The sequence below is a fragment of the Diadema antillarum genome, unplaced genomic scaffold (assembly GCF_040938485.1).
Source record: "Diadema antillarum isolate AM-2024a unplaced genomic scaffold, OU_Dant_1.0 seq00000446_RagTag, whole genome shotgun sequence".
Classification (NCBI taxonomy): Eukaryota; Metazoa; Echinodermata; class Echinoidea; order Diadematoida; family Diadematidae; genus Diadema; species Diadema antillarum.
The window spans coordinates 215,605-243,557 of NW_027271420.1; the positions used below are offsets into that span (position 1 = coordinate 215,605).

At 39.8% G+C, this 27,953-nt stretch overlaps 2 protein-coding genes across 2 annotated transcripts in view; one reads left to right on the top strand and one right to left on the bottom strand.

The window, feature by feature from the left end:
* Positions 1 to 13,774, top strand: part of LOC139732764 (usherin-like) — a 79,616-nt gene extending 65,842 nt beyond the window's left edge. Inside the window, 13 exon segments of the mRNA XM_071643608.1 lie at positions 332 to 529; positions 989 to 1,143; positions 1,838 to 2,039; positions 3,042 to 3,149; positions 3,661 to 6,833; positions 7,293 to 7,412; positions 8,272 to 8,507; positions 8,944 to 9,161; positions 9,944 to 10,129; positions 10,598 to 10,672; positions 11,444 to 11,685; positions 12,385 to 12,609; positions 13,488 to 13,774. Of these exon segments, the coding sequence (XP_071499709.1) occupies positions 332 to 529; positions 989 to 1,143; positions 1,838 to 2,039; positions 3,042 to 3,149; positions 3,661 to 6,833; positions 7,293 to 7,412; positions 8,272 to 8,507; positions 8,944 to 9,161; positions 9,944 to 10,129; positions 10,598 to 10,672; positions 11,444 to 11,685; positions 12,385 to 12,609; positions 13,488 to 13,571 (5,222 nt within the window). The 3' untranslated portion in view covers positions 13,572 to 13,774.
* Positions 13,775 to 22,302: 8,528 nt separating this feature from the next.
* On the bottom strand, positions 22,303 to 27,357 carry LOC139732755 (uncharacterized). The gene is made up of 2 exons (XM_071643601.1): positions 26,909 to 27,357; positions 22,303 to 23,097 (listed from the first exon to the last, which is right to left on the bottom strand). The coding sequence occupies exons 1-2, from the start codon at positions 27,193 to 27,195 to the stop codon at positions 22,452 to 22,454; spliced, it is 933 nt and encodes a 310-aa protein (XP_071499702.1). The 5' UTR covers positions 27,196 to 27,357; the 3' UTR covers positions 22,303 to 22,451.
* Between the last annotated feature and the right edge of the window lie 596 nt (positions 27,358 to 27,953).

A 27,953-nucleotide genomic window follows, 5' to 3' on the forward strand; every position in this document is an offset into this window, starting at 1 on the left:
TTCTGAAGACATCGAAAGATAAAATGAGATTTGTTGTTATTTTTTTCCTCATGGAGCCAAATGTTGATATACAGCACTTAGTGCTTTCTGAGAAAGATTGTAGTTGCGTGCAGGTGGAGATGATCTTCACCCGTGCATTGTTAGAACAAGTGCCAAACTTTAATTAGCTTTAATTCTAATGCATATTCAAATTCCTCATCATTCACTTGGACTACATTCCACAGTTTTGACACCATGAGCAAATTGGGTGTTGACCATCAGATGGCACCAGTGAAAATGGTCTGTGAATGATTACTGAATCAATCATTAAATTCTCATCCCTACCCCACAGATCAAGGCTTGTCACCATACACCCGCTACGAGTACCTGGTATCAGCTTTCAACGCTGCAGGCAGTTCCAACAGTGGTCTTTCAAATGCCACCACTGACGAGGACATACCAGCTGGGGTGCGTACCCCTGTCTGGTCAGTGGCTATGGGCGTACTGGACACCATAGAGCTGACTTGGGAGCCTCCACTACAGCCCAATGGTAAGGCACCAGTCTAGCTGCAATCCAAAGCACTTGAAGCCACATGCTTTCTGCTCTCTGTGGAGGTCACTTTATCTGTCAAGAAATTAATGAATGAATTCAGTGAATTGGTCTCATAAAGTGGTGTTTTTTTTGTCTCACTTCATAATTATCGCAACAACTCTTTCAAGCAGTTGAATTGAAACTTTCCATCCTCTATATACATATTACCATTCCATGACTTTTAGTATAATGTGATTTAGTAGGAACTGTGAAGAATTGCTGAACTGTTTTCTGTGTACTACTTTTATCAAGAATTTTCTCAGTTTGTGTAATGAACTTTTTCTCTCTGGAGAGTTCACTGATCATCATTGTGTAGTTGGTCACATTCAAGATTTCTTGCCAAATACCATTATTGTTGAAAGCATGTTCAGAATCTCCATAAAGCTGATTTGGCATGTTCCTTTCTCTCATGAAAAGGGATAATTGTGACATACACCTTGACCCGAGGAGATATTGAGATCTACCGTGGAACAGACACAACCCACAGTGACAGCACAGGCATCCAGCCCTACCAGCACTACACCTATACCCTGGGGGCTTGCACTAGGGTTGGATGTGCCTTCAGCCAGCCAGTAAGAACATCTTTCACACACAGCCCTGTTGGTGGGAGGGCACGGGGACTTGTACTCTGATTGCTTGCAAATGACTATTCAATTTCTTCCTTGATGGCTATGTAAAAAATAACTTGAATGAAAATAATATGTAACTGTTGTTTTTGAAGCCCTTTAGGAGGACTGGACCTTTTCATCTTGGAATAAGCTCTCAACCCCTTCAAACAACTTTATGATATTTGATACATTAGCAAAATATGCAGAAAAACATGACTCTTTACTGACTGTCAAACTGAAATCACCAGCATATACACAATCATTTGATCTTTTTTGAAAGACTGCTTTTTTAGTGATACAGATAATTCAAACAGGAATGTGACATTATATTCAGATTCCACCCCCTCCAAAACAGACAAGAGCATGAGAGATTATTAGAACAGAGAAAGTATTTGACAGCAATACAGCTATTCATTGAGAATCCAAAATGGAGATAAAGCCAATTTCTTTTGTTATCTTCGTACTTCCTTGTTTGCTTTCAAAATAAGAAAAGTATGCCCGAGGTATTTCCATTAGTATTGTACTGGCATTTTTTCCCAGACTGCTCTGTACATGAGGTTACCGAAGGTTACTAGATCAGTATTTAAATAAGACATGTGTGCCTGTCAATTACTTTGCATCCCCTTATCTAACCTGTTCAATTGCTTTATTCCTTCAGGTGGTAGCTGCTACTCTTCAGGCAGCCCCTGAGAACCTCTTTGATCCCGTACCCATGGCGATCAGCTCAGACAGCATCCGCATCACATGGCAGGTGCCTGGTCTCACAAATGGTGTCATTCAGGAGTACAGCATTCTGCAGACGGGCGTGGCCACACCCATCTACCAGGGAGGTCCTGACATCTTCCAGTTCACTCACACAGGTTAGTCAGACCAGTCTCGAACAGCAAACTTTAGAGATCTTTGAAAAGTGTAATTTGCTTGCAAGATTGATAAGAGAAGCGTAAAGGAGTCAAGCAGACCGCTATGCACACAATCAGGAACTCGTCCTGACTGTTTCTACCAGTCATTGACTAGCATGTTACTGTTCATCTTTACTCAAAGGGTTGTTATGGATAACTCTGTATGGACATGGCTAGCCCAGCTGAATTAAACCCAATAAGAGCAGAGACTCATTCACTAATTCTTTATGATTATGCATATATTCTGTTAGCCACAGTTCCAAATTCACAGTCATTGTGCAATTAAAAGCATTTTCTAATTTTCCATTTCAACAACTGTGTAAAATGTCTGAGTGAAAACAGTAATGACTTGATAAAAGCCCCCCCAAAAAACAAACAAACAAACAAACAAACAAACAAACAAAACAAAAAAAAAACAAAGAGAAATGTATAAGGAATTGGAAGAATGTAAATTAGTTAAAGGTCTCAGGATATAAGCATGCTTGATTTATATTGCAGACACATCTGGACACATCTGATCTTGATTTCTTTGTTCAATTTTTCTATTCCCTCCCATTGGGAATGTGTCATTACAAAATGTTAGTTACTGTGTTTCAAATGTAATGGTTCACATGGTCATATGGTCAATGCATGTTGAACCCCTTACCAAACAGTGATCTAGCTGCTATCTTATATGCACATATGATACCCATGATATCAATGATACCTGGGCCCTGTTTTATGAAGAGTTATGATTGATTATATAGTTGATTTTTATAAGTCTATGGCAGCCTGTGTGGTAAGGGAATTTACAATTGATTATATCTTTTGGTAAAACGGAGCCCAAGCATATCAAAGTGTATCAGCCATACCTACATTGTAGATGCTCAAAGTGCGGTGCAATACATTGCTCGGCACAATTACAAAAATATACACTCCGGTATAACATCAAATGTAAATGATATCTTTTTGGGTCTACTTCAGGTCTGGACCCTTTCACCCTCTATGAGTACACACTGAGAGCGTGTACATCAGCAGGTTGTACTGACAGTGATGCTGCTTCGACTGTCACTCTTCAGGCTCCTCCTGAAGGTAGGAATCCTCTTAACCCTTCCGCACCTAGAGCTTTCAGTCACTGTCAACCTCTACCTACTCAAGGAAGCAGTGACTTAAACACTGTTTGTATCAGTAGAGACAAATTAATCATATGTTGAAGGATTTAAACTATTTTACAATATTAGAGTGATACAGAGGTGATATAAAGTAGACAAAAGGTATACATGTTTTACCCCATACCACATATTATTTTTCTTTCAATATGGGTGCAATTATTGTGTTTTTGTGTGCTCTATTTCACTTTGGTTTATTTTCTGAAGATCCAGCACTGTATGACATTAAGCGCTGAAGGTGGTACTATGAAACACATTGGAAATGAGTTGAAATCGTTAGAGCTGAGTAGTTGTTGATGGCAAGGCTTTTGTGTAAGGGATTTTCCAGTCTGTTTTGTTTAGTTCAAGGGTCCTTGGAGTCGAGTCCATTTAGTGTATTTGCTGAAGATTTTTCTTTTTAATTTTCGTTTTGTTTTGTTTTTTTCTTTACATAGGTTTGTCATCACCCACTCATGTGGTAGTGAGCTCTACAGTCATTGAACTCTACTGGTTTGAACCATCTCGGCCAAATGGCATCATAACATCATACCAGCTTTACCGGAATAGTGATATGGTGTACACTGGAAATAATTCAGTTCTGACCTATGTAGACAGTGGACTTACACCCAACACGAGATACGAGTATGTTGTGGCAGCCAATACTATAGCAGGTGGGGCTAACAGCTCTGTGCATGTTGCCCAGACACCTACCAGTACCCCAGAGGGTATCCCAGCACCCACGCTGACTGTCCTCAGTGCAACAACAATGGAAGCAGCATGGACAGAACCCACCATCCCCAATGGTATCATCAGACAGTATGGAATTGTAGTGATGAGTGGAACCTTGGATGAAAGCACAAGATTGGTGTCCCCAGGGAATACCAGGGTGGTTGTTGACAGTCTGACACCGTACACTCTCTATGACATGAGGGTCCAGGCATGCAATGATGGGGGATGTGGAGTGGGCCCAAGGGCATATGCCAGAACATTTGAAGCTGCACCAGAGGAACAGCCCCCACCGACACTAGTATCCACCGGCCCTAGTGTGGTCATAGTGACATGGGACCCTCCAGCAAAGCCCAATGGGGTCATTCAGCAGTACCTTGTGTATCGCCGACAGTTTGGAACAACACGTGAGAACCTGGTGTTCTTGACGCAGTCAGAGTCGGAGAGAAGCTTTGTGAATGCAGGTGGTGATCTCGCTGCCTTCACTCTCTATGAGTACAGAGTGCGAGCGGAGAATTCACAAGGAGTAACAGACAGTGTTTGGGCACCCGTCAGGACCCAGGAGTCTCTACCCATAGGAGTATCTGCACCTTCCCTTGTGGCAGTCAGCCCCTATGCTGTGGAAGCTACGTGGATATCACCCACCTCACCCAATGGCATCATCGTATACTACCGTATTGAGTATCAGGAGAGACTGAATGACCCAACGGCTACACCACCTGTTGTTACAGCTGCCACGATTGGAGGAACTGTCCTGCAAACAACCTTCTTTGGTCTTATGCCATTCACAGCCTACCAAGTAAGAATCGTAGCCATTAATGGTGCAGGAGAGACCAATGGGCCCTGGGCGCAAGTCACCACGCTAGAGGGTGTTCCTGGAGACATAGGTCTCTTCACTGTGGAGCAGCAACCTGATGGATTAGCCTTGCTCTTGAGGTGGGATGAGCCAGGTCAACCTAATGGAGACATTATCAACTACCACATCTATGAAGATGAGTACCTTATCACACCTATCTACACAGGTCTTACCAGGGAGTTCCTTTTCAGGAGATTGACCCCATACACAGAGTATGTGGTTGTTCTTGAGGCATGCACCAATGTTGGGTGTGGGAGGGGCAGTCCCCAAACTGTGAGAACAGCTGAGATAGCACCTGCAAATCAGCCTGCTCCAACACTAGGATTTGTCAACTCTACTGCTGTCGTTTTGAATTGGAAGCCACCTGTAACGCCTAATGGTGTTATAACCCAGTATGATGTTGTAAGGAGATCAGCAAGGCCCACTACCTCTGGCAGGAGAAGGAGGACCACAGAGGACAGTGCCTTCACTGTCACTGTCATCATCCACTCTGAGTATGACACAACTGCTGAAGACTACACCTTTGTAGACAGTTCTTTGCAGCCATTCCAGATTTATGAATACCGTATTGAGGCCATGAATTCCCAAGGGTCAGTGAACAGTGACTGGGTGCAGGTGGAGACGGACCAAGCTGCTCCAGTCGGTGTGGCACCTCCCACTGTCAGCCACATACCCAATACTCCAGGTTCCCTTCTCGTAGGATGGAGTGCTCCAGCTGAAAGTAATGGCATAATCACTGCTTATCGCCTCCAGAGGAATAATAGTGCTCCCTTCAGTTTTGCACCAGACTTTGGATTCCAGTTTACAGATTCTAATCTTCAGGCATACACTGTGTATTCATACACCATCAGTGTCTGTACTCAGGGTGGCTGTACCACAAGTCAGGCAACACACATACGTACTCTGGAGACTGCCCCCACTAGTGTTGACCCACCAAGACCATTCCCAATTAGTTCTACCCAGATAATGGTCAACTGGACATCTCCATCTATCACAAGTGGAGAGATTGTCCAGTATCGTCTGAAAGTGGACGACGAAGTCCGCTATAGTGGCTTAGGACTTACTACGACTATCAGTGGTTTAACACCATTCCAGGAGTATGCCTTTATATTGGAAGCATGTACCTCAGGAGGTTGCACTAACAGCCCTGATGCCCTGGCACGCCCCTTTGAAGCAGCACCAATTGGAATGAATCCTCCATCGCTGAGGGTACTTAGTGCCACAGCCATTGAAGCCAGCTGGACGGAACCTCAACAGCCAAATGGTCTCATCACCCGATTCGAGTTGCGTCGAGATGGCAAGTTGGTCTACGACGGGGATGCTCAGCGTTACCAAGACTTCGGAGATGGAGGGCTTGGCTTGACACCGGGCCAGCAGTATTCCTATGTCATCACAGCATTCAACAGTGTTGGCCGTGCCATCAGTGATGCAGCAGTCATCACAACTTCCTCGTCCTCACCTGCTGGTCTGAGCCCTCCCACTGTTACTGCTCTGTCATCTCAAGTCATCCGTGCCATCTGGCAGCCGCCTGCATTTCCTAATGGAGAGATCCAAAACTACACTCTCCTTGTGGATAACTCTGTGGTGTTTTCAGGGAGACTGCTCAGTTTTGATGTTCGTAACTTGGATTTCTACACCATTTACGAGTTTCGCATTGAAGCTTGTACAACTTCAGGCTGCGCTCTCAGCGACAGTGTAGAGGCCAGAACTCTGGAGCATGCGCCCAGTGGTCAGGTTGCGCCTTCTCTAGAACCCTTGGCTGACAATCTTGGTGTTGCAAGTGGCATCAGGGCAGTGTGGAATGCACCAGAGAACACAAATGGAATCATCCTAGGATATGAGCTCTACCGCCGGGGTGTTGATCGTTTGACTGGTGCTCGTTCATTGCCCATTATGCTCCTCAACACAACACTCAGGTCATATGTGGATATGGACCCCACTCTGGTACCAGACGAGACATACGAGTACTTGGTGGTGTCCTTTAACTCCATTGGGGAGACTCCAAGTCCTTGGGCATCAGTCAGAATGCTGGAAGCTCCACCAGAGGTAAGACATTTTTGGCATGCCAATGCAGACCAATTTATCATTTATACATCATAATAAATATTTGAAATATGTTAAAATGTGTTTGTTGAATTAGCAAGTAATTGTGATAAAGAATATATTACCTTTGTGCAAGTTTTCAAGAATGGTTTGATGAAAGAATTCTGAATGAGAACATTTCACTTTGAATGCAGGATGACATTGATAGCAGTAGTAAAAACCACAACTACAATTTATGGCAAGACCAGTTATTTTGTGTATCTCACTAAGCAGAGAAAATCAAATGACATATGTAAATTTAATGAAGTATACTACAACTAATTGAGATGGAATATTACCTTCTCAAGAAGAGCATGAATAGCAAGATACAGCATAGGCAGCATACAACATCCGTCTGTTGCCACGCATAAATTCATTGTAAGACCTGGTGATAATGGACCTGCAATATGATGTACATTTTAGGGGCTACTACCACCACTTGTGACTGAAGTGGAGGCCACCAGTCTGGCTCTCACCATACGAGAACCAAGCCAACCCAATGGACTGATACAAAGATACATCATAAGGAGGAACAACACGGAGGTAAGACAGTAGGAAGATGGAAATGATATGGTCATATGAACTTTTGTATGCGTGTAGGTGTAGGTGATTTTATTTGGATGGTGTTTGTTCTTGCGCCCGACTAGTATATAAAGTGCGGTATAGGTATATGAAGACAGCACTGTGTCTTGTGCCTCAATGATATGCAAACATCATGACAAACTTAATCACTCCAGATATAAATGTTGGATTCAAGAAGCCTCTCAAGCACCTCATGCTTAGATTGATTTTCAGGGATCAGCCTTTGAAAGGCCTTTATGGCCTATTGTTGATTCCTCCACGTGTTATACATTTATTGCATTGCATCTTGCATGATGTAAGTTGCGCTCACGTAATATTTGTATGTCTTTTTATCTACCCTGTGGAAATAAATGAAATGAAATGAAAATTTGCTCCAAGAATCATCTGCCCTTTGCCTTTTTGAACTCCTTATCTCAAATTTAATGTGTTTGCCTTCTTGATGATGTCATTCTTTAAGATGTCTTCAAGCAATTGTTGCACAATATGTGGGTTATCGCAAATTCAGATAAAACACTTTTTTTTGGGGGGGGGGGAGGGAGGGGAGGTTTATGATAGTTAATTGTTTGAAGAAGGGATACATGACAAACGAAGAGAAACGTATGCCATAGACACATTAGGGTTTTTTTTCAGATTATCACTAAAGTATCCAGTCTGTTGTTTCATTTCTCAGTATTTTGCCACACTCTATTGATTCCCCTTAAATCTTAATCAGAAGTACTGGCCCTCAATGCATCAGAAGATTAATTTACTTAAAAACTGTGAAAGGATTAGTTTGTGCATTCGATTGTCATTCTACTATCATTGACTTGATATCCTGCAGCTTATACAGTCAACTCAGACAAGCTACGATGACAGAGATTTGATGCCATTCACAACGTACTCCTACTCCGTCGAGGCTTGCACCTCTGGAGGATGCACAACCAGTGAGTCTGTTGTCGTGACGACGCTCCAGATGGACCCAAGTGGTCTTGCACCACCCACGGTGCTGCAGACAGATAAGACATGGATTTACCTGAGCTGGGACTACCCTACAAATACCAATGGCATCATTACAAGGTGAGCTAACTCAGGAATTGATCCATCAAAATAGCACAGGCATGTCATAGTGGTGATACTTTAGTGACCTATGTCAGGATGTAATCAGGAAAAGTTGATGTATCTGCAGTGAATGCCATGCTGTTCAGTTTCTAATGTAATGTCTTTTTAATATGCAGTTGCTGGAATACATACAAATTTTACAATGTTTGTGATTGAGTGAACAAATGGTACAGGCTCTGACAGTATACAAGTGTGTTTGTACTATCATTCTTTTGTATGTATATGTGTTAATGTACAATGTGCATGTACAAAATGTGTGTATGTATTTGTGCATATGTATGTATGTGTCTATGTATGTATGTATGTATGTATGTATGTATGTATGTGTGTATGTATGTGTCAAACTCTGTGATAGTTTCATTAATGAAATTTGTGTCTCCTTTCTGATGACCAGGTTTGATCTGCTGATCCGTCGGGGATGTCCCCTCACCACACAGCCGTTTGAGCAAACCTGCCCTACAGCAGAGTACGATCCAATCCCCAAGGACCTCTCCCTGTCTCACAATGCCACTGGCCTCACTCCATACACCAGATATGACTTTGCTGTGGTTGCTTACAATAACATTGGAGGGGTGCAGTCATCTTCCACGCAGGAGAACACACAGCCAGGACGTAAGTATAATAGCCTAAAAAAAATCAAGATAAACAGAGGAATAGCATATTGTCAATTTGATGCAAGTCAGACTAATTGGAGGGTTTGTTTATCAAAAACTTGACAAGCAGTAGTTTGATTGTTTCTTTATTACCTCCGCCAAGGGAAGTTATGTTTTCATTACCGTTTGTTTGTTTGTTTGTTTGTTTGTCTGTCTGTCTGTCTGTATGCAAAATAACTCAAAAAGTTGTGAACGGATTTGGATGAAACTTGCAGGAGAGGTTGAGAATGACACAAGGAACAGATGATTAAATTTTGGTAGTGATCCTGAAATATTTTTGGATTTTATGAAGAATTTTTGATATTTTGGCAGGCCGGGTCAATGAACTTGGGAGTTCAAGCAGCACATTTTTGAGGTTTTCATACTTGCAATAAAGTGCGTGCTCTAGTTTCTGCTCGGGTGAGGTGTGCCGTGCAAATGGCATTGGTGACGTAACAAAGGCTTCTACATCGGGAAATTGGGCGATTTTCAGCATGCACATGTATGGGTGGAAATCACTGATCTCTATGGAAGAGCAAGATCATTGGTGGAAATTAGCTGCATGGTGGAGGTCTGCGCTCTCAGAGTGCTTCTCTAGTTTCTAATGTAGTACAGAGAAAAGAACACGCTGATGGGTAATACTCCCATGACTACCACTGCTTTGTGCGAAAGAGTGTGTTCTACTGCCATCTTCTTGCTTCTGTTAATCTTGAAGAGTGACTCATGTGTGCATACATGTACCTTGGTACCTTCTCCCCACAGTACCAGTGTATGTGTCTGGCATCAAGCCGTCCATCACAAGTAACACCAACAACAGTCTGATCACAGTGGGCTGGGCTCAGAGCTTTGTTCTCAACAGCATGCTGCGGGAGTACATCCTGGTGGAGAATGGTGACACTGTCTACAGTGGGATAGCGACCACAGTCACCAGACCCCTCAAGGATATGGGTGAGTGGGGAAAAAATAATACACCAGTCTTCTTTCAGAATGCTCAATATCTAATTTGGCTCATGAACACATGTTATATACTGACTGAGCTCTCACAAGTATCATGCCAAATAACAGGAAAGAGTAGCAAGTTATTATTCACAAAAACAGATCACAACCAAAATGGGAAATCAGCAAATTTCTGACCAAGTGTGGGAAGCACAATCTTTTACCTAAGACTACAACATTGGGACAATTCAACTCATCTACATAATTCGTATGTTTTCCTTTTTCTTTTTCTTTTTTGTTTTTTGTTTTTTTTTCACAGAAAATGCAGAAAAGATCACCTTTTGCTCTGTGTCTAGTGTTTTAGGGTGATCTTCATATCAATAAATATGCACGAGATGCTTTCCTTTTAATTCATGATTTGAACTTGTCCTAGCAAGAAGTTTGTATCATGTCTCTTTCATTGTTGGATGTCTCCTACAGAGTATGAATTCACAGTGACCTGTGTGACCTCAACAGGAAGTGTTTCCTATCCAACTGTCATCTATCAGCCACCAAGTAAGTTCTAGTAGTCATTCATACAGCAGCCCATTTCAACACATCTCAGTATCGAAAGGAAATCCACTTCTCTATCAGGAGTAGATGTAATTCAAGATTCAAAGACCTAAATATTTACTATTTTAAGCATGGATCATTACTTTTTCGTGCATTTATCCTTATTATGACCTTAAAAGATAATATGTGAAATGTTAACAATGGAGATAGCTCTAAGTTTTTTATCTATGGCACTTTATTTGTGTGTATGCATACATTTTTGTGTACATTGGTGTATGTGTTATTTGTGTGTGTATATACCTTCTGGAAAAGATGTATGTATCATATTCGTGTTATTGCGTTTATATTGGTAATAATTGACAATTTATCATTGCATCTTTATGCATAATGTGAACTTCATGAGCTGTGCATGGTGCAAGTAGTTAAAAGTTGTTTATTGTTGAAGCCCCAATAAATATGTTGAAGCAGTATCTTGATTTATGCTGAATCCCTATGAGGAAGACAAGCTTGCTCAGTTCCTATTCAAAGTTTCTAAAGGGAGTTTCTTAATACCAAGTGTTGTCTATGAGACATATGTCTTAGCCCAGAGAATCCTATATCTCACAAAGAAGCTGGACAAAGGCTTGGTGAAGTGGTCCCAATGACATGCCCGCTGGAAATGGGCATAGAGCACCAGTCCCTCTTGATTCATTCCAGTCACTTGCTTCTTGTATGCAGCCAGTATGCATAGGCTGAATATGTTGTGTCTGTGTTGTGTCTATGTTGTCCCTCCAGCCACAGGAGGCCAGCTCCCCACTCAGCAGACTCCCTGGTACTCCTCTGTTTGGTTCATTGCCATCATGGTCCTGGTGGGAGTCGTCATCATCTTCGTCATCATCGCTGTCCTCCTGAGCCGGTCGGGTACCCGCAAGCCATACGCCAGGGAGAGACAGCCCCTACCACCTCGCCAGAGGAAAGCCCACAACTTTACCTTCTCCTCCATGCTGCCCCGCTACCCAGAGTCTGAGAGCATTCTGGTGAGTGTCAACATTGCCTCAAAAAGAAATCTAAATTAGATGTTTCATATCATTGGCTGAGAATCAGAAGGGTGTTAGGGCATTTTTGAGGGGGTGTTTAGTTATTGGTTTCACATTGTGGTGTCAATTTTTAATTATTTACATTTTTTAGTAAAATGTTCAAAATCAAAGCCAAAAGGGTGCTATATTTTACCTGATATTTGGAACGATGCTTATAAATCTACCCACTTTTGATTAAATTAGAAAATCAGGAAAATTGATTGTTTTGTATTTACACTCATGTCGTAGAACGTGATAGCCCCTTTCTGATTTTCAGCAGACGATATGCTCTTTCTGAATTTTGTACAGGGTTATGAAGTCATACAGATTTTGTCATTCCTGTCATTCATGGGAAAGTTGTGTCATTCTTTCTTCTTCAGACTAGATTGGAATTGAAGCAACAACTCTGTATTGCTAGCAAAATGACATGATGAAATGAAAATGCAAAAGACAGTCAAAACCTTTATAAGCTGACTTCTTGTGGTTTGATTGTATCTGTGGTACTTTTGGGGGTCTGTGCCTTAACTGTGTATGTCTGAGTTTGTATCTAAAGTCAAATCATGTACATTAAGTTTCTTCTATTAGCTGGCTGACTTCATTTTCCTTTTCCATCTATATCCCCTGCCTCCCAATATCCCCCCCCCCCCTTCATCTGCACAGGATCCCATTCCCCAGGCAATCAGCCGCCAGTCAAGCATGCACAGTCTGCACAACGCCTATTACAACCCCAGCTTCCCTGCACCCTCCCCACCCCGCCCCACCAGCCGCACGTCAGAGATCATGGAGAAGAACTCCCTGAAGTACCTGGATGAAGAGGAAGGGGTGGCAGCCTGGGACAACCCATCCCCCTTGCCTCCCAAGATGGACTCCGGCCTGGTCAGTATGGTAAGCTGCAGGCATACCCTACTATATACATTGTAAATCATAATTGTATACACTTCCTCACCACTACAGGTGTAAAGTTACGGAATTGAAGAGGTCAAGGAATTGTAAATGGATCTAGACAGTCAAGTAAATTTGGTTTAAAAAAAAACAGAAAAAAGGTGATTTTGTAAAACCTAATAGAAGCAAAATTCTACTCTTGCCAAATCCATACAGGTCTTGCCATGGTCGTTTTAGTTGTTTGCTTTTTATTAACTTTGGAGTTTCCCCCAGTAGAGGAATATTGAGGTGAACATTGTGAAGTAAATCCCTTAGCAAGTGAATCTACAAAGGCTATGCCACACACCAACCTTTGCATGAATACTATTTGATTGCTCTGCCGAAATCCGCGGGCAAAATCTCTCTTTTAAAAGGAAAGGGTCTGTGAAACAGACTGATAAGAAACAAGCCATTTATGGTACAAAAGGGGAGACCCCCTAGCTTCCACATAAAAGAAATTTTGCTGGTAAAATTTGAGGACAAATAGCCTTTACTCAGCAGTAAGTATGGCTGCCATGTAAACATGGCGTTCACTACTGAACATTCAAATCATTGAGTACAGTCGACTCTCGTGCTTTATTCTAAATTTTACAATCTTCAGTGTGTTTTTTTTGCCTCCATGCTTCAGTGTGTTTTTTGCCTCCATGCTTGTTTAACTGACTAAATGCAGCTGAAGTACGAGACATCTGAGATATGTAAGATACATGTAGGTCAGTGGAGCCAAATAAGAACCTGTATCTATTTCCCAATGGAAGGATAAGTAAAAAGAATAAGAAGAAAGGTTAAAGTCACATATTATTTTATGACACTGTTTTGTCAAAATCTTTCAACATCATTCACAGTATGACGATGATGCCATGACACATGCGAGTCAGCCCTACAGCTACACCAAGGAGCAAACCATGTTCACCGACACACATTTATGATCCTGTGCCCAGCTGTGAAGAGCATACCATCTGGCAGTTGTCCTACTCTTCCAAGCACCAACAGCAATAGGTTGTAGAACAAATTAAGCCCAGGAGAGGCAGTTGCTATGCATACAGGGGCAAACTTGGAACCTTACAGCAGTAGGATTGATATTGCCCATCCATGGCATAAAAGTATTAGTCAAAGACAATCTCTGTGTAATGTCAAAAGCCAGCAGCGATCAATTGCATCGTGATTACAAACTCATGCACTCTGAACGTTATTTGTAGTTGAGTTTCTAAAGCAAAAAACCTCATTGCAATGAGGCCAGTCTGTTTCTATTTCTTTGCTCTGTTTCAGGAATGATAAAAATCTTTGCAATTATTTCAAGGACAATTTTGCTGAAGACTAATGTGCCTTGGGTAAAGGCGGTAATGCTAAAACATTACCTCTCTGAAAAAAAAGACGACTTTTAAACTGTTGAAAGGAATTGTTACAGTTTTGGATGCTGATGAGACAGCTGACATGGCGTCCTAAAAATATCTTAACAAAAATATGAATAGATTAACTCTCAGCAGTATATTCTGGATGACATATTGAGAACCTACCTACTTTTCATATATTTCCAGACAGGTAATCAATTACTTTATGCGAACGCAGGAAAATGATATTTTCGGTTTTCTTATCTACCAAAGCAAATGTCAAGTATATTCAGGAAAAAAAATGATCTTGATTAGACCTTGTAGCCAGTGTGATAACCTGTGAAGTAATATGCGGTCATTCAAAATGGTCTAACTTTCTTTTATTTAAGTTTGCCTAGATTTTCAGTGCCATACATGTATTATCTCTGTATGACACTTTACAAAAATACCTGTCATGTCGGACAACTGGCTTTGCTCCACAAGAACAATCACTCTTAGAGGTTAGAGAGTGTTAGATTGATAACTGCTGGCAGGTTAAAAACAGAAAATGAATTAAAGAATGAACTTTGAATGGAAATGTGTGCCCTTGCAATACAAGTGAACTGTAAACTCATATCACAGCATGTAATGTGGATCAGGAGCTGTGGAAGAACTCCAGATGATGAGATGCACCATATGAAAGAGGAATGTGCCACTTAGCCATGTTAGGATCCTGTGTCCTTAAGGTGTTTCTCTATATGTGATCGTGCACCTCAAAACGAACATAAAGTCGCACACACTGATTTTGCGTGAGGACCGAAAATAAGTGAAATGGGTCAACCTAGCCGAACTTGACTTTTTCATATTTTCTGAAAGAGCGGGTCTTCTTTTACAATATGCTAAAATTTGGTATCGTAAAACGGGCAGGAAAGTGTGCTTTTTTGCAGTTTATCTCGAACATTTTTGGTAGAATAATGTGATTAGGTGTGTCTTTAGAATCCTTTTTTAATTTCTGAAAAAAACCTTGTCCACACTCTTCACTTTCAACTCTAATAACTTTTGAAAAGATAGTGCTACTGCTTTGAAAGCTGGCATTCATTATGGACAGAATGTTTTAATGAGGCGTGCTAAATTTCAGTTTAGTCTGATAATCCCTTCATTGTTGTTACTCTGGTGGTTTACTTCCTGTTTTTTGTCCCATTCATCGCACATCCAGCAGGGTTTGGTAAAGATTACGCGCTTGAATAGATACTGTACTTCAGAGCCTCTTTTTTCAGTTCACACTTTTCCTGAGTTTGTACTTTCTTTCCAATATTTAGATAGGTTAGGAGAGTCCATTTGATTTGAATTATACATCATTTTAAAGCTTGAAGTCTGCTCTTTCAGAATATGATCTTTTCTAAAAATTCATGTCTGGCGACTTTTTGTTTGTTTTGAGGTGCAGGGTCACATATTTAGTTCCCGAGATCATGTTTTGGAATGCAATATTGATGTCTTAGTTTGACCAACATGGAAATTTTGATGTGGGTTTTTTTTTTTTTTGTACACTGTAATTGTGTGAAACATGTGAAGTGCAGTCATGAATGTGTGTTTTTGCCTCTTAGCAAAATGACTGGAAGTGTAGATTCTAGACCCGTGATATCCCCCTAGAGTGTGTTTGTTGTAACTGCTCATATCGCATAGTAGTTGCAGTGTATGTGCTGGCTTATATATTGCTTGTAGCTAGCTACCATATAGGGTTTGACTTGTGCAAGGTCCCCAAGATTATAGACTAAAGCCTGTTGATGCCATCTAATAATGTTCACATTAGGACCTTTGTAGCAGAAATGCAAGATGACTGTAATTGTAATATTTTGAATTGGCTGGCTTTTAAAACCAGGTGTATTGGTTGCCAAGATGGAGATACATTTCTTAATCCTCTGTGCAAATATGTTTTGTCTTCATATTATCACTTTGTGAGGAGGAGTAAATAGAAGTAATACTGTATTTGTTCAACGGGAGACCAACTCTAGTCATGGTTGTAGCGTATCAAAGTTACCTATGTGTTACCAGCTCCATCGTTTCATACTTCACTTAGGCTTAATGTTATGTAATGTTTCATGATCTGACTTGTCTGAACTTTCTGACTATAACAATATGATGAGTAATATGTCCTGGATACTCATAATCTTCAACCATCAACCATGTCATCAGTTAGCTGTTGCTATTAAGATCTAGGAGTAATGGACACCTCTAATGGTAGACATCTAAGCAAGCCAAAGGAGCATTTTATCATATTATTCAAGGGAATATATCACATACATGCAGTACTTTCCATTGGCTGAAAACAGGGTTAAACCCTATGCAAACAATTGCTCTTATGTTATCATTATGTTGAATTGCATACCTTGATAGACTTGTAAAGGTTTCAAAACTGTGTTTGTACATGCAATATGATTACTACTTTAAGTGACAATGTACATTGTGTACAGCAATTTAAGGTCATCTTGACACAGAACATCAGTTATGCAAGTGGGGAAAAAAATGAAAGCAGCATAAAAGTGCTGTATAAACCAACAGTCAGTATACACATGCTATTGTTAGATAAACAGAGATGTGCACCACACACATTAAGAAATAATGTACCCATTTTATACATATGTTGAATATTGTAAAATGTGGTCTTCATCATAGGTTATTGGGTTCTTGGTCCTAAGGGATTTTGAGATTCTGCTAAAAATAATAGTAAATAATATAATTTTCTCATGTTCTCATATGCTAGCTTCAAAGCTCCCAAAGCTTGTCAGATATATACATCATGTACCAGCAAAGAGACATAACAAATCCAATAATGTGGAGATTTTTACTTGAAGGAACAACATTTCACTCAAGTCTTAAAGTGAATTTCCAAATCAGGAGATTCCATGAAGGACTCGAGTCAGAAAACAGCATGTCTAGACTGTTGTATAGAAGTCTTGACATTAAATGGAAGAATAATGAATATTTTAATAGCAAATTGGTGAAGTGAAGTTTAATATTTGTACAATATACCACAGCCATTTTTATTTAGCATGTTGGTTTATTACTTCCCCTCACTGTTGTGACAAGAGCTATGTACACAATGTGGACCATTATACCATGCTAATTATGTCTGTATTCAACTTGTCTGCTTGAAGGAAGATCTGGTATGATAAACTGGTACTCATATTAACATGACACATAACACACATGTCAGCTATTCCTGTCTTATACAAACATTTCTTCTTCTTTTTGTCAAAGAAAGAAGAATGTTCACTCAACCCTGTATTCCTGTTATTACGAACATGTTATAATAGTGATGAATGGGAGATAAGTTTAAATTCCTACTTTTTATCCCAATATTTTCTCCCATTTATTCCTATGTATCGAATTTCTAGGTTGAAGGTATGACATGAGCGTTAAGTAAAGAGGATCTTGATCAATGGCTATACGTTCATACAGTGTATCAATAGATGGTAACCATAAAGATGAGGTTAAATCTACAGAGCATACTGTTGGTTGACATAGTGTATATCTTTGAATGTTTATGAGGATATTACAGCCTTGTGTCACAATTTATGCTATATTTATGTGTGCAGTAGATGCTAATGAACTTAATATATATATGATAAGAATTATCCTTTTTGTTGTCAATATACGTTAAGATTGAATGATTGTGAGTAGAGTTCTGTCTAATAGATTGATCTTTGTATAGAACATGGTTTAAAATGTGAAGATTGTTGTGTAAAGAAGATGACAATTTCCAAAGAAAAAAATCCTGAAATATGTAAATTATTTGCAATTGCATAATCATAATTTGAAGCCCTTGACTCAATGTTCAGAATCTGTCAAAGCTATCCTGTCAAAAGTGAAATTTGATTCATTTTCAAATGTTCTTTCGAATTAGAATTTGAATAATGTAAATGAGAGACCTATCATGTACTACAATCGTGTATTGTATTAGCAGGTGCTGTAAAGTGTAGATGATCAAGAATTTTCAATAAAACGGTATAGCAAGACTAGAGAATGGTTTGGCTTAAAAGCTATGAATAGAAAGAATGTTACAATTGATAAATTCCGATTTGCTGATACCATTAGTGCACTACTTTAGTACTCTAAATTACTGATGCTATCGGTACAATTAAAAAAAAAAGTTTAAGCATGACTATGAGGCCCAGGTATATACATGTATTTTTCACAGAGGTACTCGTACCACATTGGTGCCTCAGGAAATCTGTGATGAGTATGTATTTGATACAACACCTTGCTGTATTGTCATTGAAATTGCTTTATAACCCTCTTATATCATCACCTTGCTATAAACTATGCTAATGGCTGACCTTGACTTGTCTTTCACCTTTTGTAACTTTTATACACTGTACTCATTTTTATAGTGAATTGATCCTTTTTTATTGTAATATGATCAGAGGACTATTGTATATTGCTGTGAATGGAAATAAATCTGCGCTTTGATGACATGGACACTCTGGCTCTTGGTTATTCATACATTCTTCTCACTTTGTGTGATGAATGGAATGTTTCATTTACTTTCTGTTGTGAATATTCAAATTTAAAAAAAAAATCAATTATGTAAGTTGGATGAAATAAAATAAAAATTGGGGAAATTAGACATTATTTTGAAAAAAAAGGGAGATATTAAATAAGAAACTAAAAGAGGATGATTTCAAAAGAAACAAATATTTTAGGATAATCCAGTTTTAGAACAAAGTTTTTCGCCTGAGGGAAAAGAACATACTTGTATGACGATGCTAAACTCACAAAATACAGAATTAAATGGCAAGTAAATTCACGAGTAGTATTCAAAGATGCAGGAATAAATCTCTTCAAATTTGATTGGTCAATATAGCAACTGTCGACAGGAGGTGTTATACAAGGCATTCTTGTTTATGATTTTTCATTTACAGCATGACAAAGCACGAGATGAGGGTCGGAAGTATTCAAATTCCAAGATATTCCACTTCATTTATCGTTACATTTTCCATGAATTACAGATTTGAAATTACACTTGCAATAAACAATGATCGCTTCATTTTAAGAATATACCACGGTTTGCAGTGGACACCATGCGTGACTGTGACAACCAACTCAAGAGATCAATCTACAAAATGAACGCAAATTAAGATGTAGGCCTATTTTACACGACACCTGTACAAAATGAGATGATGATCGCTTCATTTATCTTATGATCGAAAATGTTGTCAATGCGCTATTATTGAATGACTGTTGTGATACAATGGTATGGCATCTGTATATCATATGACCCTTGATGCATTTAGACACATTTTCATGATGTGAAAGAATGGCAAGTAATTAGTAAGGTTTAATCCATTTATTTTTACAGCAGTTGCAAACCCAAAGGAACGAAGGGCGAATTTCATGGCCTGTCAAAAAAATAAAAGATAAATAAAAATAAAAATCATATCTGTGGAGACTTAATGAAAGCCCTCAGTCCTGTGTGTAGGAGAAAATTCCCTTCACATTGAAAAGAACCTACTTTACTTCTTTCTGTGCAGTGTTCACACACACACACACACACACACACACACACACACACACACACACACACACACACACATACACACGCTCACGCACACACACACACACATAAACACACAGACGCACACACACAAAACAATAAAACACAAAAACGACTGACATAATGGGTGGCAATCGTAGGTCCATGGGTCGCAGTCACAAAAATAATTTTCCGCTGCCTTGGCAGACTAGGACATTGCAAAAGAATGTATAATGATGATAACAATACTTAATGATTATGATGGTGGTGATGATGATAAAATAATAATGATAATAATAATAATGATAATGATAATAAGATATGATGATGATGATGATAATAATGATATTATTATTATTATTAATGATGATGATGATGATGATAATGATAATAATATTGATAATAATGATAATAATAAAAATAATGATAATGATAATAATAATAATTATATCTTATCAATCTTGGTTTACATTCATCTAAACTCCGATACCACGTCATGGTCATGTTCAATAAAATCGGATGTAAAATTACAACTGTTATGGAATTTAGAGGTTTGAAATGTTTCCGCCGGCGGAATACTAATATCGGTCGCAACCATGACATACTGCAGACCGGAAGAGGTGATAATGTCATCACCTCAAAAATTTCCATCCCGTTTGTACACAAAAGTGGAGTCACTGTTACCCCTATATCAACCAAAGAATCGTCTTTTCTATGTAGGCTTTTGCATGACTATACATTGATTAAGTGCAAAGGATGCAATGTATTTGTATTGATTTCATCATGTAAATAAAAAGAGATGGGATTATTTATACCCGGTATGAAAGGGAAAATGCCAGTAAGCAATCTACATCATGTTCAATGCATGGGAGACTTGTGAAGTAACGTCATCATTAACTCCGCTAGTTTGCATGGTTGCTCCTTATACTCATGGTGTTCTAAAACAGGTAAAACTATCAATTCCTCAAATTTCTGATTTAAGGTGCAAACACAGGCCCTAATCAAACCTTTACCAATTTTATATCCCCGTTCCACAGAGATTTTTTTTTCCCTCATCGATCACTCGTCGTAAGGAAAGTTTTTTTTTTCTTTTCTTTCGGCCATCCACCGAAGTGTATCGGATGGTGTTCCGATGAATCCGACTCGTGTTGGTCAATTATTCAGGTCAGTGTCAGGCATGTCGGGCTTGATCCGATGAGGCAAGATTGTTCGATGTAGGAACAGAGTTTTTTTTTTCTCATCGGCCACCAACTGAAGTGTACTGGAACACAGTCTGACGTATATATCCTGACTCGCGTGGTCGACTATCAGGTCAGTGTCAGACATGTCGGGGGATGAGCCGATGAGGCAAGATCGTCCGATGAGGATCACGCGCAACACGTCTAACACTGACCTGATAGTCGACTAACACAAGTCGGATTCAACAGACTGCGATCCGACACACCTCGGTAACTTATGAAACTTTGCTTCCGACGAGTGACCGATGAGAAAAATCTCTGTGGAATATGATGGGGTATAAGCTCAGAGCTTAATATAGTTCGCGGCATCCGAAACTTCATTTCAAGTCGCAAGTCACCAGTCAGTATCAGTCCAATAAGTGTGGGGTCACTGGTATCACCCTCGGTGAGATTTGTGCGAGTCTCTGGAGCTTGTCGGGTCAGATTTCATCGGAACTCGTCGGAACGCCGAAATTGTTGCATTTGGGGATCAGATGAGCCTCCGATGGTCAGCGGAATGTGGGATTTATTTTACTCCACTAAATATAACCAATTTAAGCCGTGATGTTGATGGTAATGTTGTGCTGACACTATACCTGTACCCATGCGAAATTGGGTTATTTCTTGTTTTGTGTGTTCATAATAGTACTTCATATCATTCTTCATTCGGATATTATTCAATTTGGTTCAAAGGTGTTTCAAAGCAAAGCACATACCTATACAGACATTAGACTATGCATAATCAAATACAAAATGATATGAACAGACGAACAATTGAAGAAACATACTAAAAAAAACCTCCTCCTTTGCAAAGGTTAGGATACTAACGCGTTCTCATAAAACACGTACGTAATAAAGTATAAAAGACCAAAAAAAAAAAAAAATGTGCTCAACATCAACTAAAATAAATGGAGGGAAAATGATTTCATGAAGCTATATAATATATATGCACACTGACTGAGAGAGAAAAAAATGAGAAGCGGCTGAAACGCGTGCATTGTCGATTCCATCTCAAATATGATAACAAGAAGAGACAAACACTAATAAGCAAGAACAAACGAGCAATTAACCCCTCACATCACCAGTGATTCGTCGTATAATCAAACACCAAAAGGACTAGCATGTCCTTGACTTATGTCCAACTGTCGAGATCACTGATAATAGATACATCAATATGTACATATTGATGTACAGATCACTGATACATTAAATCATAATGTAACTATAGAGATGAGTGGCGCACATTGCGTTTGGTACAGCATTATTGATGAAAGGAATGTGATAGGCCTACACTAAAGTAGACTTTTCCTACTGATATCAAGAAACTCAGAAATTATGAGAAAATTCGGCATGATAAAAGGATGCTACGCGTATTTTGCGGATTGGAAACGAGTGTATTAAAATGTCAGTTATTGATGATTACAATTTCTCAATGGCACCAACCCAAGTTCTTACTCAGGCAAAAAAAAAAAAAAAAACCAAAACAAATACAAAAAACACAGTCTAAATCTGAACTAAAGCATTGACAGCGTCATCCTCATTCCGCCTTGTCAGATAACTTAATTTGACATAATATGTTATTGCTATTACAGTAGGCCTTCTTCACTCTTCACAAATTCATATGGTTTCCTCATCTTAAAATACACCAAATTAGTTATAACAGAGTTGGTAAATTCACAATTCCCAAGAATTTGACCATTGCAAAGATTTGTTGTTATCAAAGTCTTCGGATTATGTTTAATAGTAGGATTACACCTTAATTCTACTGTTGTACATCTCCTCATAATACTTCATAACTTTTTTGGAACATCGTATGACGTCAGGAGTTAATCTATCGGGAAACTTGCTCGGAGGCAGAAATTTGCTGCTCTTCATTGCCGTCCCATAAAAACTGACAAGATCCAGTACAACATTATCCCCAGCAGCTTTCCATGATCGAAGAGATTCGGTGGAAGCATCCCACTGAAGAAGTGACTCGCTGTAGGGGAACCCCACCGCTGCGCAATACGCTTTCAAGACTTCACCAGGCTTCGCCAAGAGATCATCGGCATCGATCACGACCGGATCATTGTCGATGTTTTCTCGGACGTATTTCCAGACATCATAGAGCTCCTTGAAGTAGCAGCCTGGTGGGAAGTACTTGTCGTCTCGTTCGATGTCATAAGTCTCTTCATTAGCAGCTTCGCCCTGGAGTAGACCAAGCTGAGAAAATAGCGCAAACGTAGCTTTTCTCCCGGAGTTGATACAGCGGACCGGATGGCGAATGAGAAAGGTGTGCTTAAAGCCGCTGGGTAGGTACTGGAAAGTGTGGCCGCTACCCATTCCTACACCCATGTCCTTGACAAACACGTATTTACCGGTCGCACTCTCAAGTTCCTTCTTTATCGATGCATATCTACAACAAATAAAAAGACCAAGAATTCAAAAATGGTACCACATAATTACACAGTTTTCCAAGAGAGAGAGAGAGAAAGAAAGGTGTATTCTACAGGGGCGGTCCAGGATTTCCGTAAAGGGGAGGCGCCTTTACAAAATTAAAGGGGAGCGCAAGAGCCCCCCCCCCATTTTTTTCTTTTCATTTCTTTTGTTTAAAAATAAAAAATAAAGAGGGGGCGCCCCCTCTGGATCCGCCACTGTTCTCTGCATCTCGGTATCTCAACTGTCCACTTTCATTATTGTTCTCGATGAAGAAGCAAGTGAGGCTTGTTGCTCTCTCGTGAGGCTGTTCGAAGACATCCGTTGGACCTATCCACTTTCTTGCGTCTCTTGAGTCTGTGACTAACGACGGAAGTACAACATTACTAATATGATTACACCTCAACAAATTAAAGTTTTTTGTTTGTTTGTTTGTTTGGTTGGTTGGTTCGTTTAGGTCGCGACCTGTTTTGTTGATATTGTCTTCATGATGGTAATGATCATTATGGAAATGGCAAATACTATTGCAAGATTCATTTGCAAGACTCATTTCAACGCAATGAGTGTATCATTATCATGCTATCACTACTGATTTCATCAAAGACTAGAGCAGGATTCTTAATTTTCGACTTCTCTTCAATTCTGTCACGCAGTCCTTAACCGAATATGATATTAGAACAAACTTAAAGAACGCCAATTAAGATCTGATTCAAAACGTGATCGTCAAAGCGATAAATATATAAACATGTATACATAGATAATGAAGAAATAAAATGGTAATGCATTTTTGTCCAATAAAGCATGAGTTTATTCGACTCAAATTTTCCTACGCCTTTTTCAGGAGTCTTGTAGGACGCCGAAAAGTTTGTTTCCTCATTTCTTCGTGGAGCCAATACGTGAAATCTCAGCAGGTATGTATGTATATATAGGTGTATATATATATATATATATATATATATATATATATATATATATATATACAATTATATATTTGAAAGAATAAAAGGTGAATTAACACACAAACATATTACATGTGTCGTATTTGCAGCCCTTTCGTGCTCTCTAGCTGTCTTTTTAAAGTGATACACCTTTAATTCTGATATCGAATACTACTCGTCCGTAAAATCCATCTAATAATGTTCAATCATTCTTATAGTCATATTGTCTTTTACAGCTTAACTGTATCACACCTCGTGAGGTGAGTTAATTCAACATGATATCATGCATGTACTTCTTAATATCCCTAAACCTATGGAGAAAACATAGATGTTTTGAATTATGAAGCTTTTTAGTATTTTGGCTTGCGAAGCGCCAGGCGATTACTGTTACGGCACATTTTGGTAAATTGCACATTTTGGTAAATTACCAAAATGTGCAATTTACCAAAATGTGCCGATAGTGCACATATACCTGACGGGATCAACTGTTTCCAAATGAGCAGCTAAAAGTGGATTTGCCTGCACATTTTGGACAATCTGCACAGTTTGGTAACTGAACTCAAAACCCATGGATGGGCTTGAGAGAAAATAAGGTGATATATGGTCCTGCAGTAAAGACAGGCAAGACAAATTTGCTTCCGCGCAAAACTTCCCCAGATACGGCATGACAAGGCCTTGAGCATGCTCAAAATATGTTCCGAGTGAGTAGCGGGGATACATGCAGAACACAAGTAGGAGACCCTTACCGGCAGCACCTTGCAGGCAACTCCAACGTAGGTACTTCACAGTACCCGTATGTCGCTCGCAACAGAAAACGGATCGGTTTCAAAGCTCTCACGCAAGTCACACGGAACACACGCAAGTAGAAGGTAAGTAGCACACGTCTAGCAGGTAAGACACAAGCGCGAAACTCTCAAACATTTTTATCCGACCGCAGAAAATTTTCCTGCGTGCTGGAAAATCCCTACTCGCAACAAACCCGCGTAGCTTGCCCGGAAAGGTGTGACACGGCCTGTAAGTCCGTGTAACATCTTTCCGGACAAGACTTGCTTGTGACTTGCGAAGAACGATTTTTACTACCCAGGGGTTCCCGCAGATGACATGTACATAACAGTACCTAGCACGTATCTCACCCGTAGTCGCTCGGAGGTGCGCACGCAAATTTGTTTTACCCGTAACCATGTTTAAGCCTTGTCACACCTTTCAGGGCAAGCTACGCGGGCTTGTTGCGTATGGGGATTTTTCAGCATACCGAACAATTTCTGAGGGCGGACAAGGATTTGGGCGAGTTGTGCATGTGTCTTTCTTGCTGGACGCGTTCTACTTATGTTCTTCTTGCGGGTATTCGGCGCGTGGGGGCTGACAACTCAGTTAGAAATTCAACTGAAACAATGGCAGAAGTCCAACAGAAATTACAAAATGTCATTACCTCGCCCGCGCTGGCCGCATACGGGGACTGCGAAGTACCTGCGTGGGAGTTGCCTGCGAGGTGCTGCTCAAAACTTGGCTGCGGGTAAATCGGACGTGCGTGCGCACCTCCGGGCAACTACGGACCAGATAATTTTCCTGCGTGCTGGAAAGACCTTACACGCAACAAGCCCGCGTAGCTTGCCCGGAAAGGTGTGACACGGCCTTTAGGCTACCGAACTCATTCGGTAGGGACAAAACCCAACTGAACTTATAATTTGTTTTTGTGATATGATTGTAGAGGAGCAGAAAGTTACCAAAATGTGCCGTCAATGTCCTGCACATTTTGGTAATTTACCAAAACGTGCAATTTACCAAAATGTGCCGTAACATGTCACTGCACATTTTGGTAGCTGCACATTTTGGTAATTTACCAAAATGTCCAATTTACCAAAATGTGCCGTATGACAATAACCATCATAGAAGGCGACACTGTGCGCTACACAAGTATGCAGCTATACAATGTCATCTTTTTCATTGTTAATACCACATGCATGTCCTTCTGCCACAAAATTCGGAGATGGGAGGCTGCCGTTGGTGATCCTACTAGGATCTCCTCGACCACACGTACGACTAAAAACGTTCCGTGATCGAGGATCATCGAGGATTATGTTGGGTCGTGCAATTGCACGAAACGCGGTAGAGGTTCAGATTAATAAAATGTAAAATGAAACGTGAGTTCAAGTTCATTGACGTATTTCCGTATACAGTATATCGGCCAACTCATCTAGCGAGCGACGTAAGATGTTAGGCAAAATATCGGTAAACTGAACTGCTTTTTAGCAGAGTTGTAGTGATTTAAGAATGTCCGCGTTATCACATTTGATGCATATTTGTAGGTCAGTTGTATCGCAAAACACCCTACCATTAAAAATTTCGCAATAAAGCCTACAAAATATAAAGAGATATCAATGTGTTTCTCAATAAACCATAACTTCAGATGGTTAATTCTGGAAGCAATTCTATTTAACTATTTTTCACATATTAACAATACTTGGTATTGAATATATTAATTAACATTAATTTTACATTGGTTGTTTCTCTCCATAAATCACATTTTAGAACTACATTGTATTTTGAAGCACGTAAAAGATTTTTTTTTTCTGCAAACGGTAAATAATCAAAGCCTTTTACGTCTTCTTCAGTTTTGTCACTGTTGCTTGAAATTCAAAGAATGATCCTATTCTAGGCATATATATGTCTTCCACACACCAGTATTTTTTTTTCAACTAGCCAAAGAGGCTGTTTATGTAGGGCGTAATTAGTATATATCTCTGATCGTAACAATGTCTTCTTACTGTCATCATCTGCATTCGCAAACGTATGAACGTTTTATATGACTTTCAAAGATTTCTTACAAATGAAGCAATTAATTGTGGAACTCACGCAAGGCGTTTTGGATCAAGTCTTGTGTGTGTTTCAGCACCCACAAGATCGGCTGCCTTTTCCACCGCCTCTTCGTTTCCTTCATACGTCATCGGGAGGTCTTCACCACATGACCCTTTGTACGTCCTGGCCGCAATGTAGCAGTAAACGAAAGGCTCCAAGTGGACATCCATGTCCTGGATAGCGCTCAGGCATTTTGTTAAAGCAGTTGAAATGGCTCTCGGGACGCACCACAGGATAACCCTGGCAGTATTGGCGCCTTCAGATCCTGACTTATTTGACGACATTTCTCGTTCCTCAACGAAGTTTAAAGCTTGACGAATGAAGGTTGAACCGTGTGGAGGATCCCTCTGAGTAGAGAGGGATAATGAATTACAAAAGGCTCGCCTAGATAGTCACTTGCCTCCTTGGTAGCCCTGATATAGGGGCCTCGTACACTCTTTCACTCGACACTGTGACACACTAGCAGCAGAACATAATGCTCTCCTGCATGTGTTTGCTCCCTAAAATGCCTGGACTTTAGCCTGGCACTGATGGCGTGCATTTAGTACTCTTTACCCGTTATGTGTTCTGAGCTTTGCATGTGTATTCAAGTATAGCGCCTACACTTGCACTTGACCAAAGTTCGAACACTGCGGTCAAGATAAATACAGGTAGTATACGTCTGCAAAGAAGAATGTTGATTCTCCTTTCAAGAGTAACTGACAGACCAAATAACGATTTTTATTAAAAATTAAACTTCAAAACGGCTTTGCTTGCTTAATGTAGGATCAGCTATGAAATCATATGACTTCATGATTGGCATTGCCCTTCTCTGAAGTACTAGTCCAATAGGCTCTACACTTGCAAATACAGTTGTGTAATTATGATATACCCTATTATGCATGAAATGCTATATAGATAATGATAATAATGAAAAAACTGCCTCTAAATAATGTCAAAAATACACAATTGCACTATGTCACTATGTTTTCGGGAAAGCGAAAAAATTGGGCATAAAATATAAAGGCCAATGTATTACTGCATATAGGCAATTAAAAGATAT